Below are 21810 nucleotides of genomic sequence, written 5' to 3' on the forward strand. Positions count from 1 at the left end.
AAATCTTGAACAATTATTTATAGAATCAAGTGTTTCTTGTGATGTATAGCAGGATAGTAACAAGCTGTCAATTCACAGCATTGTCAAACCCTTACTTTATTTCTTGTGAGCAAATGTTTCATTTGATCACCTGATAATAAATTTGTTTTTTAAGTTAAAGTTGTTTCAATCATTATGAAGGCTTTCTTATATAAATTTGAAGGAATTATATTTGTAATTTAGTGTTTTCTTAAAAAATAGTGTAAAATTCAGTGTTAATACTTGTGAAATTATTTATATCACAATGACTTCCAGTTTGGAATAGAATTTTCAAAAATTTTACAGGCAACTACTATGTAATGGTTAAGAAAGACAGTTTGTTATAGTGATAACATACTATAAATATGACAATTTTTATAACAAAGGCCAGTGTTTTATAGTAAGAAATGTGATGTACAAAAACAAAAACTTGCAAATGGTTAATATCAAAGAAAGTGCTTCATTAAGAAATTATGGTTATTAGCAAAGTGGACATTTCATCATCATAAATTATTTAATTCAGATAAGTAATTATTACATAGGAAATGCACTTTGAGATTAAATATTTGTAAAATATAAAACTCAGTAATATGAAAATATTTGTATAAAATACTAAATCAAATATATCTTGTATCATTTTTATTTTACAGATCTCCCCAGATGCTTTTATTCAAATAGCATTGCAATTAGCATATTTTAAAGATGCAAATAAATTTGTTCAAACTTATGAAGCATCAATGACTAGAATGTATCTGGGTGGAAGAACCGAAACAGTACGATCTTGTACAATTGAAAATGTGGAATTTGTAAGGTTGTATAAAGAGTTTCTTAATTAAAATTTTATTTTAATCATCTAAACAAAACACTTAAATTACTAATTTTAGATCTATGATAAATTCCAAAAGTACTAAAAACGAGAGAGCTGAACTTCTAAAAAAAGCAGCTATTAAGCATCAGCAATTATATCGAGATGCAATGAATGGAAAAGGTGTTGATCGCCATCTGTTTGCCCTGTATGTTGTATGCAAAGGATTAGGACATGTATGTATTAATTAAATTGTATATTATTATTATTTTATATAGTTTTAATTAATTTTAATTGAAAAAAACAATAAATAAGTGAATTTTAAATATTTTAATTTTTAAAGTTGATATGTTTTGTTGAGAATTATACATTAACATTTTGCTATATAATGTAAGATGCACAAATGTTTTAGTTTTACAATTAATAATTTATCTTTATTTTAAGTATAAAAACTAAAATGATGATCTAGAATTTCATGATGCCTATTTACAATAACTGAGAACATTTTAAGGAACAATTATTAGTTTTTTCAATATAATAATCAAAAATTCTTACTTATTAATTCAAACATTAGAGTAAATATTTTAAATTATAAATATGAAAAATAATTATGGTTATTCTGAATTATTGAAAGAATAAACTAGAATTTTTTAAAATTTTGTTTTAGATATCTAGATACAAATATTTATTAAAGATAATAGATAATAAAAAAAACATTTGTTAAGAAATAGATAAATTTAAAGTATTGGGTAAAAATTTGTAGAATACTTCTTTAGTAAGCTTTTAATTAATTTGACTTCTTTCTTACCATTAGAAGCAAAAGCATTTTTAACTGAAGTGATAGATAAAAAGAACATCAAACTTTATTGGGTATAAATAATGCTTTTTTTTATATTCCAATGAGGCAATTTACAATAAATTTTATGTAAATTATTGATGAATCAGGTAAACTAAGTATTGTTTACTGTTGAATGGCTGCATCGCAAATCTTTAATAAGCACCATGAGTTTATTATATATAAAAATGCTAAAAACTTGATTCCCTTCATTTTTCTTAAAATTTTACTGTTCTCTTACAGGAAAGTGAATTTTTAACAAACGTCATCACTCGGCCATGGATGTTATCTACAAGTCAGACACCCCATACTCAGCTGGCCTCTGCTCCAGATGCAAATTTACCAATATTTAAAGATAAGGTAATGTAAGAATTACAATTTTTAAAGTTTAAGAATGTTTTGATTTAGACAAAACTATGTAAATTATTTTCAAAATACAGCTGTGTCCCGGTGGAGGATTTGGACCTGTTTCAGACGAAGGTTACGGTGTGTCGTACATGTTTCCAAATGACGAAAAAATATTCTTTCACATATCTTCAAAGCGAACTTGTCCGAAAACAGATTCTAGGCAATTTTCAAAGCATATTTTTACCAGTATGGAAGACATGATAAAGTTGTTTGATGATAACTAAAAACAAATGATTAAATTTTCAAATTAAAACAATTTTATATATGTATATATTAAATTATGTATGGATATTCTGTATATGTGAGTTTGTTTATTATAAGAAGCAAGTGCCTATATAGCTATATTTTAATGATGAGTTTTTGGTTTTTCCCCCCACCATTATTATCTATTGCATTCATGTGTTGCATAAAGCAAGATTTGATAATGGACCAATTTGTTATAAATAAAATATATTTAGTATGTTTATTGTATCACCTGTCTATTATCCGACAAACTGAAAGAAAATCACAAAAACATTTTTTTGAATAATAATTTTATTACAAAATTAGTATGAAAAATTTTCATATAAATACTTGTATCTATACAGTGAATTACTGTACAATGCATCTATTCTAAATACTTGTATGAGAAATATTGTTCATTTTCACATGCTGATATTTTGAGGACTATGAAAACTGCCAACTTGGAGCAGTTTGACATAGGGCAATAATATGTACATTAGCATTATAAATAATAACTTTTTCTGTTGTTTCAAATAGCAATGATTAACATAACATCTTCATTAAAAGATGTTATCAAAAACATGAGATTTTTGGCAGTCTCTTTAAACATGTACTATAGTATGATAATGAATCAGTAAATTTGCCACAAATTGAAACAATTACAAGTGCAGTTTAACTACATAATCTCTAAATTTTGACAATACTATTAGACTTGAACATTTTAGTATTTTCTTAAATAATTTAAATTATAAGAGAATATTTTAATATTACAAACAAAATATAACAGTAAACATATACACATTCACATAAATTCAGTGAGCAGAACCAGCATAATCATTCTTGACAAATCTCAGGCATTGTTGGTCCCTATTTTGATTTTCACTAACACAGTCTTGGCTCTGTTCAATCAATTCTGTGATGATAAACTAAGACAAAGATGGAGAAAAATTTAACACTAAGAATTATCTAATGCATAGTATGACTACTTTGTGCAGAAATGAATAAATATCTGTTAAAGCTTCACAAAAAAAGAAATATTTTGTATACTACTTGATGATTTAATTAATACGGTTAAAATCTGATAACTTTCATTAGATAAATCTAACATTTTCAACAAATTGCAGGCATCGACAACAATCTTCTTCTATTTTATAACATCATTGTCATATTTAATATTATTAAAAATATAATAAATGAGATACAATATTTTTGTATTGTACAGTGTGAATTCAATTTTTTATGATTACATCCAACAGTATGTTCCGTAATTTTTCTTCTTGCCTCGAACATGGTGTAGATTAATCATTCGTTACGATATTTAAGTGAAATGCATAAGGACGATTATACTTTAGAAGAAAGTAATATATAATTGCTAGTGGTTAAACTCATGAATGTATTAAAAGAGTAAGTATTTTTGTTTTTTTTTAAGTTGAATTGTGACAGCATTTCTATAAAATGGACAAATAGAAAATAAAAGACAAATGATTCTAAAAAGAGTTTATCAAATTCTTTCTGTTGACTTTTTCATTGAAATACTATCATTGAGACTAAAGATTTTCATCTGTTTATAATAATTCGCGTGATGTGAAGATGGTTTTAAAAGATGAAAATTTATCAATTATTTTCTTTTACAGAACTGTAATAATACAGTTTGTGACTAAAAATATTTACAACAGATAAATGGGTTTTTAAATGAGCACACATACCTCATTCATTCGTGAAAGGCAATTTCATTGTTATAACAACATTAAATCTCATTTATACCCTGCATTCCTGGCTAAAATTTAGCCTCATATTTGAGCACATTAACTATAACATTATGACAATTCATTTTCAAAAGTAATGAGTCAAATAAGAATTGATTTGCACCACAAATGATAGAAAATTGCTAATTGACAATTTTTTTCCTATATAAAACAGCATTATGAGCTGAGCATTAATTTGTCAACATTGATTTTCCATATCAATGGAAACTGATAAAAGATTCCATTTGATTGAGAAAAGTATAGTTAATTTATTTCCTAGTTGTCTTGAACACATTTAATATTTTTGGTGCTTTTAATGCAATCATTGATCACAGTTATGAAGGAATTTATTGGTGTATCGTTCTTATTTTCGTTTTGTCTACGTACCATTTAATCGTGCAAACCCCACAAGCTACTCGGATTCAATGGAAGCACATATCATTAATTACTATTCTTATATAACAGTTTGTTTTAAGATGGGCAGTTATTTGATTTGTGATAAAGTTAAAAACAATTTACTTATTTCCTTAACTTTCATAATACAACTTCCATTCTGTTTCCTTTTCTTGAGATTTTAACTTGACCAGGTTGAGCATCTGGAAGTCCTGAACATTTAAAGGTGATTATGACTGTTTCTTTTCCAAAATTTGCTTCAAATCTGTTAAGAAGTAAATTAATTAATATCTTAACAATGTTTCTTAATCTGCAAAAATCCAGATATTTGAAAATATGGCATATGATTAAATTAAAGCCAGCAAATTTGAGATCAAATAATACATTTCATTTCTCTCTTTTAGCTTTAAAAAATTACAGGAACTTGATAAGGTTTACAATACGACTGTTGTTCTAAGTATTGTTTGAATTTTTAAATAATTCACTAATGTCTGGATTTTTGGTAAAAGAAAATTTAATATAGATTATGAAACTGGACTTACTCTGTTGCTATACTAATGTCTGGGGGTTTTCCTGTAGCATTTTGAACAACAAGATATAATTTTGTTACAATTTCTATAACGTGACCAGTCTCAAATAGAAAATCGCCTTTCTTTTTTGTAGCTTCTGTCTGAAAATATTTGATTAACAATTAAACTCACTGACTGATGGAAATGTAATGAATTATCAGTAAGTAAATAAATGTAAATTTACTATATTAAAAGTTTATAATTAATTTATTATACTGAATTGAAATTGTATATCTTTAAGAGAAATAGACTTTTCTATGAAAACTTGATGCTCCAGAAAAACAATTGATACAGTATATCAATTGTTTTTCTGCTACTTGCTATGTTATCATTGCTGTATGGAAAACAAATGCTATTTATAGTAGTATGTAGTAGCATTCAAATTATATGTTTTTCATTATCAATATGTCAAACAGTTTTTTCTTATGTAGATGATCTCAAAATGTGTAAAGAATCACATGAACCAGAGAATAGTTTTCTCTTTTATTTACAAATATGTGGTGGTGATAACAATACTCTAGTACCTCCTGAATCACAGTACAAAAAATCCAGATATTTGAAAATATGGCATATGACTAAAAGCCAGCAAATCTGAGATCAAATAATACAGTTAATTCAGAATTACTGGTACTAATACTGGATTTGTCAGGCCACAACTTGGTTAAAACAATTTTTTAATATTTGTGGCAAACCAATTAATTTAATTCTAATTATTAATACAAGATTGCCCAAATTTATTTATTTAGAATACTCTGGAATAAGATTCAGGTTGAGTTCTGCTCTGAATCAAGCTCCTGCTTACTGTGCAGTTGTGTTAAGATAAAACTATATGTTCACACCATGCAGTATATCTGTTCATTAGAAAAAGGACTGTTAATATCAACATACTCAAGAGTGAGGTGAGTTGATAGAATAAATATGTTCCTATATTGCTAGGATTGAGTATGAGTATGAGCATATACTTTTATTCATATTAAAGTATTCTCCCCAGCTTAAACTCAGTTTATATTCACACTATCCATTCTCTACAGATGCATGAGCAAGTTCTGAGTATTTACCAAAATACTATTATAAGAAAGACAAACTGTTCCAAACAGCTACAATGATGTATGTGATTAAACACAATCAAGAGCTGGAACAGTTGATTAAAGACAGATCTTATATAATAATCTAGCACTGTCCCATCAGAGAGACATCCTGGGATCAGAGCAAACTGGAAAAGTGCAGTAACATAGTTATCATTGGACACATTTTGTTTATGGTCTTTTATCCTTTTTTCTTGTTATTTGCTAGTGTTGTTTTTATGAGTGATAGATACTTCTCAATAACTGGTTAGTATAAATACAAGTAATTTGATACTAGAGGTAAATATTAAGTGCCATCTCTTATCTAAATTAATAATTTAGAACATTCTGGATGAAAAAACTAGCCTGGAGTGGGACTTGAACCCACAACCTCCACTTACTGTGTGTAATTATTACTAATCCAAACTCTTGCCATAATTAATAGTACAATATTAAAATTTAAAGATTAAGTATTTTTGTATTTTCCAATTTGCACTTAACATTAAATTTTAATTCACAATCTAATATCTTTCTAGTTTCTCTAACATGTAAATATCTATGCATTGTCATGTGTCACCTGGTGTTCAAAATGGATAACCACATCTTCTGCAATGTGATTCCATCATTTTCATTAATACACTTATTTTTCCTTTGTTTTTGTCTTTTAATTTTTTTCATCTTACTTCAACATCTTTACTTGATTTGCATTAATTTGCAACCTTGGGAAACAATGTTTAGCTGTGGCGTAATTCAAATTATTGAAAGAACATATTTAATCTATTAAATATAGTCTTGTTTGTAATTTTCACTTTGTTTCTCCAGTGTATATTTTCGGAGATTCACATGTGCATTCTAACTTGTACACTACATTGTCTCAATTTAAGATAGTTTTTTATTTTTATTAATTGTCTGTTCTGGTATTAATTGTATATTATAATTTTTAAATATATTTTGGAATCTGCTATATGTAGTTTTATAATATTGTATTTTTATATAATTTTGTTGTTCTTTTTGTTCAATATTCTTTTTGGATAGTTATTCAACAAAAAGTTTTTAATTATATCCCTGATTTCTTTTTCTTTCTCTTCATCTTTAATGTAGTTCTATCAATTATTTTTTCTATGTACATTTTAAATACAGTCAAACCTGTTTTTATGCGCTCTTTTTATGTGCGATTTTTATTTGTGCGGTATAGTTGGCGACTAGTCTCGTGCGATTCGTCATGTCTCACGTTGACTTATTATAGCTAAATAAACTTATTATAGCATAAATGCACTTATTATAGTAATATTATTGCATGAATATGCGAAAAATGAAATAATTTACTTTTTAAGTCAACAAAACACCACCTGGACAAAAATATGTAAAACAGACAATAGACCAGACGATGCAGTCAAGTGCTGACATCTGTTGTCAATAAATTCTATTTCGTACGGTTGCGAGTTATTTTCTATGTGAGACTTTTTTTATGCAGTCCCTATTGACTGCATAAAAAAATATTTTTTTAATTGTATTGCGAAAACTATTTTTTACAGCCATTTGTGAAGTTTCGTGCGATTTTTTTTTTAATGCGTTTTTTTAATGCGGTCCCTATCCACCACATAAAAACAGGTTTGACTGTATATTGAATTTTATATGTAATTTTAGTTCTAATATATAGCATATTTTACACAATTATTTTGTTTTGTAAAATGAGCAATTATTTATTGTGACATCGTCACATTGCCGGCCTGCAATTTTTAATAATATTTTTGATTTATAATTTAAAATATATGCTCTCCACTTCAAATTAGTAGTGACTTGCCCCTGTACATCATACTTTTCCTTTGATGACTGACAAAACTCTATTGTTAAACACCTTTCAGGAAAAAATTTTTGAATTGAAATACGACTTCTGGTTTGTATATAGTTAATCAGGACGTCCTGCCCCAAAGTTTCCATATCTGGTCTCATCTTTCATCTATCTAACTCCATTCTTGAGATTAAGGAAAGATAGATGGATGGATGGCCAACAGTGGAAATTTATAGGTCTACAATTTTTTCAAATTGCAACCCAACAATTTCTATTAAAACAAAAATTTGTTTTTATGTTTTAATAGAATTATAACTAACTGATGAAGGGTAATAATCACCCTAAATGTACATATTTGTTTGGAAAGCTCATTCAGATTTTATTAATTAAAAACTGTGGTGTGATAAGTCCGTAATAGATATATGTGATTTGCTATAGATTTTAAAAAGATTTATTACAATATAGGATGTAAAACATTTTTTAATTGCTACAAGATGAACAAATAATTATAATTAACTGTTCATTTTGTATAAATTGTTTCTTCCGTCATCATTATTAAAACATGAAATTTAAGATTTCCAAAAATTACAGATTCTGTTTAGAAATTAAAACAAACATATAATTATCTAAATCTTTAATTTATAAGGAATTCAGTTCATTAGCATTGTTTGTTAAATTAAATTCAAATTCAAATAAAATATGTTGTTATCAAGCACATTCTTTATACTTACAGCTCTAACATGAAAAACTGCAATATCATCCATGTATGGACTTAATGATATCCTAAAAATATCTGTTGCAGGGATACGATATTTGATTTGAAGTGTACGTTGGTCCATTACCAACATTGAGCTGGTGCTGACAACAAATAATGTCTGCAGGCACTAAAAATAAGATATTTCCAAAAATTTATTTCCAATAAATTTATATATTTCATAATAATAATTAAATATTTTAAAATACTAATGATATAGAATTTGAATTTTCTTGATGCATAAATTGTATTTGGAAATTTTGAAACAGCTTGATTTTATGGTATGACCAAAAAGTTTGTGCATTTTTGCAATAGCCACTATTGCAAGAACTGCATGAACTTTTTAATTTAAGAAATTTATCAAGTGACCAAAAAATGTATTAATTATTTATATATATTTGGTATTCCTATATGAATTTTTAATGACTTAGCTACATTACAAAATTCAATTAAATACAATAATAAAGTGACTTCCTGAATGTGATTTTAATGTGAATCATCTCGTGGTCCTTCTCATAAAAAGGTCGAAATCCCTGGACTACTGGATATGGCTACTGACATCAGAGCAACAGGTGAAAAACAATTGTTCATTTCACAATATTGTCACACATTAAACAGCATTGGATTAAAGTTTAATTTAGTGCATATTAACTAATGGACAAATTTCCACAAAAATGGAAATTAATTTCTATTTTTGTGTTATTTAACTAGATGCCATAATGTGTATTACTATTTTTAGTTTGTATATGTGGGTTGTTCAAACAGTTCCCAAACTTTTTGAATAGTGCACCTCCAGTTGGTTATTTTTTAATCTGCTTGGAGGTGTTGTGTCCACAGAAACCTGTCAAGTAACATGTTTCAACCCGTTTGTTGATATCTTGTTTTGGTGATTAGTTATGGCTGTTTATGTGAAGTGGTGTGAAACTCTGGAAATCCTTCACGAAAACTTTTGAGTTGATTACCAAGGCTTATGGTGAGGGTGGGTGAAACATCACCCCTCTCCAAAAAAGCTCTACAAGTTCGCTCAAATGTTAAGGTGATGTTGACTGTTTTTCGATGCAAAGGGGGTTGTACATCACGAATACCTACCTACAGGTGAGACAATCAACACGGAGTACTACCTGGGGGTTATGAAATGCCTAAGAAACATAATCAGGCGAAATGGCCCAAACTTTGGAGGAGTGGTGAATGGTTTTTTTTTTCACCATGACAATGCACCAGCTCATTCGTCCCTCAGAACTCGTGAGTTTTTGGCCAAAAACAAGACTTCTGTGCTTCCCCACCCACCCTACTCCCTGACCTGGCCCCATGCGACTTTTTCCTGTTCCCCAAACTAAAAAGATTTGCCACCATTCCAGAGATAGAAAAAAAAAACAATGGAGGAGCTAATGAGTATTCCGGAAAAAGCATCCCAGGACTGTTTCAAAAAGTGGAAACACCATTGGAATAAGTGTATATGTTGGGGAGGAGACTACTTTGAAGCAGGGGTGGGCAAGCAAGAGTTCAGTGGGAGAAGAAATGTAGGTTTTGCAAAATGCATGGGAGCCGCAGTTCTGTACTGTCGTGGCGGATAGTATGGTAAGGCTCGTGATTTTTATTATATAATATAAAACAAATGTTTATTTAAAAAAAATCAATATATTTTCACAAAATTATAAAAATAAAATTGTAAAAATAATAATAAAAAACAGAAATTAACACTTTCAGCAAGAGCCGCATGTAACTCAAAAAGAGCCGTATTTGCCCATGTCTGTTATAAAGTGTTATGCTTATGTTCTAATTTTTAAAAAATAATATTTTGAAAAGTCGCTCAGTGCATTCTAATTTGGAATATCATTAATGTAAGGAATTGAGGCAGATCTTGAGTAAGATCAAAAATGTCAAAATTATGTTCTCAATACTGGAACGAATCACAAACATACTTTAAACAACCTTTATAGTCCAGTAACAAAATTTTTTAATCTGTAAATTTTTGTCCAATGGAGATTGTCTTCATTTTAAAAAATAATTTAAAGTCTGCCCAAGAGGGACCACCATTTATTTTCTGTGTTCCAGACTGTACATTTTCATGGCAACTGACCTTCCTTTATAGGCTACATGTCTGTATGTCACCAGTTCCTTTTTTAGAAATTACTTGTACTTTTAATTGGATATAATTTTTTTGTTTTTAAAAGACTTTTTCATTTTTTGGCAACAAGTACCCTATAAAAGAAGGTCAGTTGCCATGAACACAGAGAAAATAGATGGTTGTCCCTCTAACAGACTTTGTCTTCATTGAAAAAAATTTTTTAATGTAAAAACTTTTTTTAAGTTTTTTCATGTGATTAAAATTTTTTGAAGTAGTATTTTTTATGATTTTGTGTGTATTACTAGGGCCCTCAAAATGTTTTCAGAAGACCTGAAATTTATAGTTATGCCTAAGACACAGCATTAATAGCAATTATTTTATTTACTGCTTATTTACTATGATTGTTGAAAAAAAAATTATATATATAATTTTTTTTTCAACAATCAATTTTTTAAATAAATAAAAAAAATTCGGGTTTGCCCTTTTGTCTCTGTCGGTCCGTTTGTCTCGTCTAGTTGTCATTGTGTTCGTTTCCTTTTTGCATTGTCTGTCTAGCTGTTAAGTAGTATTAAGATTTGCAATCACATTCAGTTTTATTAGTATTAAGTATATATAAGTCTTCCTACTAACAGCCACTTGGCACTCACTTCTACATTTGGCTTATTCGTAACTGCACTCAATTATTGGTGTTTGCTACACTCAGGTTTTTTTAGACCCTTTGGGGGACTATGGCCTTGCAGCCTAAGAAGTGCATGCCAACATCAAACTTAGAGAGTACTGTAGCCATAAGATCCCTCTTAATGGCGTACATACTTTTCTCTACTGTCTATCTCCTCTCCCACCTTCTTCCTCTCCCCTTTCCCTTACCCTCTTTTCTTCCAGCTAAACACTGTGTGTGTAGCTTTCTTACTAAATCAACAATCATACATACATACATACAAGAAAGACATTGGCTGTACACAAACTCAAAATTATCCAATGACAGAGAATTGCTCAATTAGTGCTTATTCACTGAAGAGAATTAATAGGCATTAAAGTCAACAGTCAAGTCAGAGAACTATTTATAAAGTCATTATATAGAAAGGGAGAATTTCCAAGTTCAAGTAGGTATTTAATAATATCAATTGAAATCTGGATTGCTATACAGAAAATGGGATAAAACTAAAGCTCTGATATATACATGTATATCTTGTGGTTTCTAGAAAAATGGAACAACAGTCTAAAAATTTTATAGAGTTTAGAAAAAGGATCTTTAAAAACATGACTTTGTTTGACATACAGTTTTTAAAATCATTTGTCTAAACTTCAAGAACAAAAGTTATTGGATGAGTTCATAATTTTAATTTAAAATTGGCAGAGAATCATCCACTTTTAAACACAAATAATCTATGAATTATTTTCAGGAATGTATGATTGGTGATTTTTTTTATTTGAAATATTGCTAGTGAATATGCTAAAGATAACATGTCTTTTCTTCTTTGCAAAATTCAAATTTTCACATAATAAATAAATAAAGTAATACCTTTCCGCTGGCACGGGTAAGTTTATTAATGATGTCAGCAAAAACAACATATTGATCTCCGGTTTCTGCAGCCATCTTCTTCCACTTAACATTTTGACGTAAACGAACATAATCTCCACGAAATGGATGAGACACACTAGAACAATTCAATATTACATTTCAATAAATATGAAAAACTTTATCTATTATTACTGAATATTTAGCTAAATATAAAGTTATACAAATTTAACAAGTTAATATCAGTAACTCTTCAACAAGAATGACAAAAGATTACATAATGTTATTCAATGCAAGATCAACACATAAGGGTTAGTTACAAGCATTTGTAACTATCCCTTGTGTGTTCATCTTCATCAATCTTGTATCATATAACTGAAACATAATACAATCATCCTGTAATAGGTTATACAAATATTGTGTTAATGAAAAATTTCAGTTATTGTATTCCACATCCTTTCAATGATTGATCATTAACACAAAGATATTTATTTATGCTACTGGATTAAACTTCTTGATGCAAACAAGATAATTCCCAGATCAGCTTTTATTACAATGAAATTGCTTCTTATCCTTAGTATTTGGTTTAAATTTTTATTGCATCTATAATGAACTTACCACACCATTTTTCTGGAAAATGTTCAGGTAGAAAACAACAGACAAATATTTGCCATGTTACTTTATTTGATTAAAGATGCATTTTGGGCTCTTCAATTTAATCTTTTTCATAAAACACAGCATTCATTTCTTTCTGGTTTACAGGTTCTTAAGTTACCACAGTATATTTTAAAGAAGGGCATTACAATTATATGTTATTTTTTTACATAAGATATAATATAAATATACTTACATTTAAAAAAAGTTAAGATCTTACATTACAGAAAATATTTCAAAAAAGTTGATACATTTGTATGTAATTGTATGTAAATATTGAATGTAATTGTAAACAAAAGCATACTTATATTGAAGAAACAAGAAAGAAACTTAAAAGTACACTTTAAGGAACAACATGCAAATGCTATAAAACTCAATAATAGAGGCTCCACTGTTGCAAAGCATTGCCACAATGTCAGATATGAAATCATGAAAGAATCATTCAAAATAAAAAAAGAATGAAAGTAATGTGTACAAAAGGAAATGGTATGAAAATTTAGAAATTATAATAAATAAATCCAGAAAAAAGAATAAATGATAATATAGGACAGTGGTGGGCCAAGGGACCCTGACACTCCAAAATAAAAGGAAGAGAAACACTAGTAAATTTTCCAAAAATATTCTCCTAATTAAAATTCATTGTTTTTATTTATATTGTGTCGTGTCTTCTATTCATATATTACTTATGATGTAGCAGTCACATAAGATATGAATTTTATTGAGTTTGCATTAAAAATTTTTTTATCCATTCATGAAGTGCTGTCTGATTGGTCGTTGCTGTAGTGATATAGAAAAATTAAAACAGGACTTCAAATAAAGATTTCCAGGCCTGATATAGTGTTAGAAATATATAAAGCTTTTAAGAAAAATGTTGCAATTAATTTTAAAAATATTAACACCCTTAACTTCATCATTTAAAGATCATGTTTAATGTTTGAAAACAGAACAAAACATCAGTGTGTGACATGCAACAATAATAAATTAGTTTTAAGTTAAAAATAATGCTATTATCAAAATCAGCATCAATTAAAACAAACAAAATCAGTGCTGCACTCTCTTGCAACAGTACTCCCATATTAGGTACCACAAGCTGACAAATCTTTCATATAAGAAATTACAATAAGTGTAAAAGATGGTAAGTACAAAAATGAAAGTTTAGAGAAAATCAATGTTAAAAACACTTTTTTAAGACTATACAACAACAAATTCTTTTTTGTTTATAAAAATTTATCAAATAATGTAATCAAAATGAAAATTTCATAAATATAAATAAAGTAATAAGGAACAACTTCACTATTAACTCTTTTGACTTAGTTTACAAAATAAAAGCACTATACATGCATTCTTAAACCAATACATATAAAAGAACATGTCAGTATATCAGACAGGATTATTTGAAAACTGTAAAACTGCAGCTTAAAAGTTAAAATCTAAGTTAGTCAAAACCTTTTATTTTATTCTATTTGCTATTTCTTTATTTCAACTTTTTCAAGAAATTGCAAGTTCTTATCATATAGAAAATAAGAAAAACTTGTAATTTAGTCCACATATATAAATAAAATATATACCTTTTTGCATAGGAAGCTTTACGATCCTTGAATATAAAACAAGCAGTTACTTTTTCTCTCATTCTGTTTCTAGCTGTTTGATCAAATTGCATTCTGTACTTATGGCACTGGAATAATTAAGTTACTTTTAGATAACATTTAAATTAAAATTCTAATTTTCAAAGAATCAACTTTATAATTACACTCAAACCTGTTTTTGTGCGGTCTTTTTTTGTGTGATTTTTTATACGTACAATGTGTTTTGTGCAATTATTTTTGTGCAGTATACCAATTTGATTGAAATTCATATACCGCACACAAAAAAATCACACAAATAAAAAATCGCACAAAAATAGACCGCACAAAAAGAGGTTTGAGTGTATTATTGATTGAAAATTTTTATTACATCCTGCAAGTAATTTATTGTATAAATTTTGATCAACTTTATTTATAGTTATATCATCTGTTATGAAAATATTTTAATGAAAAATTTTATTTCATTTTCATTGAATAACTTGCTTTTTTTTAAAAAGACCCATGTTATTTATTAGTTTTACTAAAATTTATTTTTCTATAAAACTAAATAATGCCTGGTAAATCAGCAAGCTTCTACATCTAGGTTTGATGTAATCTTTATGCCTATTCAGAATTCAACTTTTCTAAATGTGTATCTTCTTCACCAATATGTTCTTCCTTCCATTCCAATTCCAATTCTTTTTCCTCATTTTCATGTTTGCTTGTTACATAGAAAGTATGAACTATATGATGGATTAAAAAGCTATCTATGACAGACAAACTTAATCTTTTAGAACATTACAAAAATTTACTATTCACAACATTTCTATTTTTTCTAAGTGGATGTCTACTCATTTATTACATTCTTATTAGCAGCTTTCTTCATTCATGTCACGTGACATCTTAACTATCGATATTTGCTGGGGTTCTATTACAGGGTCCTACTACCTTTGATCCTAACACTATTGTTGTCTTGCCTTCAGTGTTAATATTCTGATCTTTCATTTCACTTTCATCTAAATACTTGTTAACTTCTTTAATCAACATTGTGAACACTTAATTGTATGCAAATTGTCTATTTGTTTCTATTCAACTGAACATGACTTAGTCAACTTCGCTTATATCAAATTGGTGTAATAAAAACAAGAATAGCTTAGCTCTAACTTTGGAGCCAATCCCAAACTAACTTGTTTCTATGCACACCAACTTGAAAAAAATGATCTATGTACCTTTCTAATATATATCAACTATCTCTGTAATTACTTTTAACATTTTTGCTGTTGCTACTGAAAAAAGATGCACTAAATATGCAATTTCTTGTTTTTTTCATAAAGTATGTCACTGTTATATACAAAAAAAAAATAAAAAATTTATTTTTAGTTTTAAGTAATTTTTATTGAATTATATGCGATGTGAAACTGTACCTACTAGTGATGTGCTGGATATCTGTATCCGTATCCGCAGATATCCGAGGGAAAAAAAATCTGTATCCGTATCTGTATACATTACTTTTTAACGGATCTTTTATCTTAATGAATTTCATTTCTTAGGTGAAATTTTAAAGATAGGTAGCAATAAATTACTAATATCTTCAATTGAAATCACTTTTTATTTCTTAAAATCACATATTTAACACATTCATATTGCAAAAATTAAATATTTAAACATTAATTAAATTAATACCTTATACTGGTAACTTACTATAACTATCTTTATAGTGAGATCAAACCTCTAATGCTAATTGAAATAATCATCATGGTTATATTATATTATATATTATCAGATAAAGTAATCACAATTTTAGAAACTTCAAAAAAATTAAATGTCATAATCAAAATTAATTAATGGTAAATTGTACTTCAAAAAGAATAACTTGGCAGTTTTATCTCCCAAGAGTCTTTTTACGATGAGGATCATAAATAATTCCTGCTGCACTGAAAAACTGCTCACTTGGAATGCTTGTTGCAGGTGACGATAAATATGTGCGAGCCATGTGACTAAGACCTCCAAATTTTTTACTATTAATCTCCCAATACTTTAATGGATCTTGGTCTTTTGATAATCTTCTTCTTTGGCATATTCTGTGAGAAAATTAGCATTAGTGTATGATATTTGGTTTTCAGATTCCTCATCTTCATCATCACTATCTGACATATTGGCCACAGAGTCTTCTACATTGTTGCAATGCTCTTTTCTTACAGCGTTTGGTTTTTCTGTGCTAATTGTAGTTATTGTGATATTTACTTCTGTTTCTAAAGCTGTAAGTAATTTCTGTTTTATATCTTTGATAAGAAAGTCACTGAAGAATTTACCTCTGTATCATGGGTCTAAAATGTTGCTATTTGGAAAAATATATTTTTGTCAATTTCAGAAAAACAATAATCTAATTCATTCTTCAAAGAAGACAAAAAATCAAGAATGGCAGGTGTGCTGATGTTGAGAGCTTCCCCCACTATTAGCAGAAATTTGAATCTCGTCATACAATTTATTTTATGCTTGTACTAGAGGAATAACATTGGATATATATATGTTTTGTGCACTCAATTTTTTTTGTGGTATCCTCCAGTAGCTTCAGTACTATCACTAATTCTTGAATTAAAATCCACTCTTTGGCATCAAGCTGTTCTATTTTATTATTAGTAGAATAAAGAGACAACGAATCCTTAATGCAATCAAGCCTTTCCAACATATAACAGCTGGAATTCCAGTGTGTCAGCAAGTCTTGCAAAAGTTTTAAAACTCTTTGATTGAGTTGAACTTGTATTTTTTCTAATTTTTGCTTTGCCATTGTAGAATGGTTGAAATGTCCTGCAATTTTTCGGCATTTTGTAAGTAACATGGATATTGCATCAACATTTTTAATAGCTTCTTTGACCACCAGATGCAGCTGATGTGCCATACAGTCGATATTATTTATGTCAGATTAAGTGCAGGCATGCTTCATGTTGGATTCCCCATCTCTTACCATGCAGTGTACATTCTGTTTCAAGATTCCCCACTCTTCAAATATACATTGAAATATTGCCGAAATGTAATCTCCTGTGTGGCATTCATCAAGAATCTCCACTTTCAAAACAAAACTTTTTCTTATAAAATCTTTTGTAATGCCATGACATGTTGAGGATAATAATGAAACTCCTGACAAAGAATCTAACCTGATATCTGATGTAAAGGAAACTTTCTCAAAATCCTTCAATGTGTTCTTTATTTTCGATGACACTTTATCGTAAAGTTTGCTGCAAACAAGTTCCGTAAAATATTTCCTGCCTTTTAGAACATAATTTGGAACAACATGATCCACAATCGTCGGAACCACTAATCCTTCTGTGTGTTGAAAAGGTAAACCAGATAAAGCTATCATTTCGGCAATTAAGTAGTCAATTTTTATTGATTTGGGGTTTGTATTATCCCACATTTTGACTTTTTCTATATATTCGTTAAAAAATGTTTGTCTAAATTCTCTTTTTACTGTTTGTAAAGATGTTCCCTGCTGAAAGTTTTTGTTGGCACTTTTCTTAGCAGAGTCTTCTTTTAAGAATAAAGCATATTCTTTTGGATGTTTCCTCTGAAGGTGATTTTTTAATGATGTCGTACCTTTACCCTTATGGGAATACTTTCCTTCACAAATTTTGCATTTGGCACATTCGTCATTTACTATCGTAAAATATTTCCATATTACACTACTAAAGTTTTTTGTTGACATTGTTTTTATTTTAATTTAACTCAACACTCTCCAAAAACACAAACGTAATCTATGCTATCCCATGTCAAACTAAACTATAAACAAAAACATTCACAGTACAAGTCAAAACATGTTGTGTTACTAACACAAAGTGTCAACTATCGGTCCAAGGTCACACGCACTGGTGCCAACTGAGTATGAAAGTTGAGATCTGTATCCGTATCTAGACACTAATGATCTGTATCTGTATCCGTGGATATACATTTTTAACGATCTGGCACATAACTAGTACCTACTGGAAGACAAAATGACAAACCATTATAATTATGTCTTAAGAAACCAAGCAATAAAATATAATTTATAAAATGTTTCTTAAACTTCCAGGTAGTAGTAAATGACATCTGAAAAATAATACATGTGCAATTTACCATAAACTTCCAGTGTGTGAATGATGCAAAATTGCATCAAATGGCAGCAAAAGTGCTAGTTCTGACATATCAATCCTCTTCAGATCCTTTAGACCAATTCTAATTCCATTGTATCAACTTTACTCTTTTCATATCCTAGATAAGACCCCAAAGGATTTAAAAGAATAAAGGATAAGAAGAACAAGATAATGTCTACTTCCACACCACAATTTCACAATCCAAATGCTATCTTGCATCTCTTTTGCCCATTTTTTCTTAACCACACACTATGTTTTTCTAACCTTTGGATCAAGTAACTCTCTCTCAAGTGTATGTATGTATGTATGTATGTATGTATATTGTCTGCTTGTATTTGTATGTGCTTATGTTTGATAACTTAAAATAAATAATTATTTGTTATTTTTTTCTGGATTTCATAATAAAAATTGATATAGTAAAATCTAAATATTTTATCATTTTCAAAAATGAAATAAAATATCTCAAAATATATAATAAATGAAAATTAATAATCTAAGATTCAATTTATTATTTATAAAAATATGCATGTAAATAATATATACACAAAATTTTTAAAAATAACTTAAACATACTCGCCACTTATGATACAATATTCTTAAATGATAACTTGTTTCACGAAGACAAGGAGGTGCAGAAGGCCATTCCCTACTTAAAGGAGACTCTGATGGTAAATGCTTAGATAACCATAAAAGATAACTTTTTCTCTAAAATGGAAAATATGATTATATAAAAATAAGAATATAATTAAATTAATTTGTTATTTAAATAAGAATTATTTTTATATAAAATATCTAAGAAAAATTTAATTATGCTGATAAAATATGTTTAGACTTGTAAATAATCTATTTTGAAATTGCTTATTGTATTGTTGTAATTATTGTTCATTAAAATAATATGCCATTTAAATATATCATCTTTGACTCAGTTGTATTCTTTGTTTCATATTTCAACAGATTATATGTATTTTTCAAATATATTGCAAAATAAATTGGACTACTTGTATGCCTCATCTTCATCTCGTACTATACATTTAGTGCTTAGTAAATTTCTACATGTATTAATGTACTGAGTTACCACATCATTATTGTAATTCTTATGTTACATGTCTTTTCTGCTGTTATAACGGACTATGTTCAGAACTAATCATTGAGTGTTACTACTTCCACTAAACCCACCTTCATTTAGTACTGTTAATGTATGTTAACTACCATAATTATTTAGAAATAACCTTTTCATGAAAATGATCTATCATGCAATCAATGTATATAAGCTTTGTATTTTAAATGTTAACATCTGTACCAAATATAATTTCCTGTAACTGTTCTTTTACAAATAAATGGGCAGCCACTGCACACTAATGTAAAACCACTAAACCTTCTACTATCCTATCTCGCTATCAATTTCAGTTTCACCTTCAGTCTTTAACTTTTCTCCCTCATTCCTAGATCGAACCACTGAGTGATACCTGGGTTTTCCTCTTCCATATCTAGCTACAAATATCTAATAAGATAATGAAATTCTGTTTCATTCATTCAATTACTGTTTAGAAAAAAATGCTATGTGAAGATTCATTTTTTTTACTGTCTTCTAGCTTGAAGGTTAAAGTTATTTAATAATATTTTTATTGTATAGGAGGATAATGTATGTATATAATTATTTTTCTTAAATTTAATATTTTATATCTTTATTTTATAATAATTACTTCTGTTATCCAAAATTCATTTTACAATGATGAAAAAAGTATAAATTAACCACCTACTAAAATTGCATTTATTGAGTCATAGTGAATGTCTTAACTGTTAACAACACTGATTAGCTATCCATCAAAGATTCTCTTGAAAAATTCATTTTTCATTGGACAAACATAATAATAATAAAGGCTAAAATAATGATGAAAAATTAGATAGAAAAAATTTTAATGTCAATTGACAACATGCATTGACATAGATTCAAAAGCTGCCTGCTTAGCTTCTAAACAGAACCTTCTAAATAGTTCTCTGAGAGTTATTATTTAGAGAGAGGAAAATTATTGGAAACAAAAAAGCCTTCAAGATAGAAGTTCACTTAGGAGTTCTAATAAAAATGATTAAAGCATATATCTAAAAAATGAATAGGAGAGAAGTAAAAGCAATGCATGCATATTTGTGTCTTTGGTGGTTTCAGGAAAACTTGCAAAAACAGAGGAATGCCTACAGAACTAAAGGATTTTTTCATGTTTTAAAACAAAGGGGAAACTATTTGATGAATTCATAATGCAAGTTACAATTGGTAGATAACTAGCATAATTACATAACATGCATTTGATCTCAAATTGTCTTTTGGGTTTGACTATGGGTTTCTTTCAAGAAAGTATTCTGATAAACATTAAATAAAGATCAAACTGATAGAATACACAATTTATCAATTTGTTACAACACAATATTTCTATTGGTTCATGGTGTTTTAGAGACATGGGATGAGCAAAATAAATAAGTTAGATATATATTGTTGAGTTTATTATTGTGTGACATCTGTTAATTTATAAATTTTCTGAAACCAAAAACTGCTATAAAAAAAACAGCAGTATATTTGTAGTCCATTAGTTTAAATGATCTGTTTTGGAGCTTTTGTATTTCTTTCTCTCTAAATAAATCAGATATCTAATCATAAAAAAATTATGTATATGTAAGACTATATAATCTTAGCTAATGAGATCCTTATTTAATAAATAAAAAATATAATTTATTATGGATATAATATATTAGGCAACTTTTGACTCATTTTGTATAACACCTGTATAAAATCAAACTAAGTTGGGCAAGGGAAACTTTGGCATGATAAATACATGTTGTGCCTGGAGGCTGAAACATAAGGATGTTTGTCAACTGGACTGCTTGGACTGCTGCCATCTTGAATTCATGTCAAAATTTTAAAATGAGAATAGGTTATGCAATACATGTAATGTTGCTAAATTTCATGAAAAATGAGGCTAGAAATGCAATGATACACTTGTTTCACATCTAAATTTAATCTGTGAAAGATGTCAGGTTCTACTGTGGCTGTACACCCTTTATTTCTGTATATTTTTAGGTTTAATTTATATTCTATTTCTATAAATTTATCCTTCCTTCCAATTTTCTTTGTCCCTTTGTCTCAAACTTCCAAGAACTTGGACTTACTCCTAGCCCACCAGGAGGTAGGGGAGAGACAATAGACGGCCTGGAGGGGAAAAAAGATTCGAGTGGACATTTTTGGGCCAGACACGAGAGATGATGGACGTGTGGTGGCAAAGCTC

At 28.4% G+C, this 21810-nt stretch overlaps 2 protein-coding genes across 8 annotated transcripts in view; one reads left to right on the top strand and one right to left on the bottom strand.

Annotated features, from left to right (window-relative positions):
• LOC136979047 (carnitine O-palmitoyltransferase 1, liver isoform-like) overlaps positions 1-2530 on the top strand; it is a 118094-nt gene extending 115564 nt beyond the window's left edge. For both annotated transcript variants that reach the window (XM_067274940.1, XM_067274941.1), the window contains 4 exons: positions 669-829; positions 903-1059; positions 1902-2018; positions 2099-2530. In XM_067274940.1, the coding sequence (XP_067131041.1) occupies positions 669-829; positions 903-1059; positions 1902-2018; positions 2099-2290 (627 nt within the window). In that variant the 3' untranslated portion in view covers positions 2291-2530. The remainder of the gene's footprint in view (positions 1-668; positions 830-902; positions 1060-1901; positions 2019-2098) is intronic.
• A 33-nt stretch (positions 2531-2563) lies between these two features.
• LOC136979044 (unconventional myosin-Ib) overlaps positions 2564-21810 on the bottom strand; it is a 314495-nt gene continuing 295248 nt past the window's right edge. For 2 of the 6 annotated variants that reach the window (XM_067274936.1, XM_067274934.1), the window contains 6 exons: positions 19109-19240; positions 14415-14521; positions 12196-12331; positions 8583-8735; positions 4969-5096; positions 2564-4691 (listed from right to left, as the gene is read on the bottom strand). In XM_067274936.1, coding sequence (XP_067131037.1) covers positions 4568-4691; positions 4969-5096; positions 8583-8735; positions 12196-12331; positions 14415-14521; positions 19109-19240 — 780 coding nt within the window. In that variant the 3' untranslated portion in view covers positions 2564-4567. Of the gene's footprint in view, positions 4692-4968; positions 5097-8582; positions 8736-12195; positions 12332-14414; positions 14522-19108; positions 19241-21810 lie in introns of those variants that run through there. The other 4 variants (XM_067274932.1, XM_067274933.1, XM_067274937.1 and 1 more) reach the window with 3 other exon arrangements.

The sequence above is a fragment of the Centruroides vittatus genome, unplaced genomic scaffold, assembly GCF_030686945.1.
Source record: "Centruroides vittatus isolate TY-2023 unplaced genomic scaffold, ASM3068694v2 contig_575, whole genome shotgun sequence".
Classification (NCBI taxonomy): Eukaryota; Metazoa; Arthropoda; class Arachnida; order Scorpiones; family Buthidae; genus Centruroides; species Centruroides vittatus.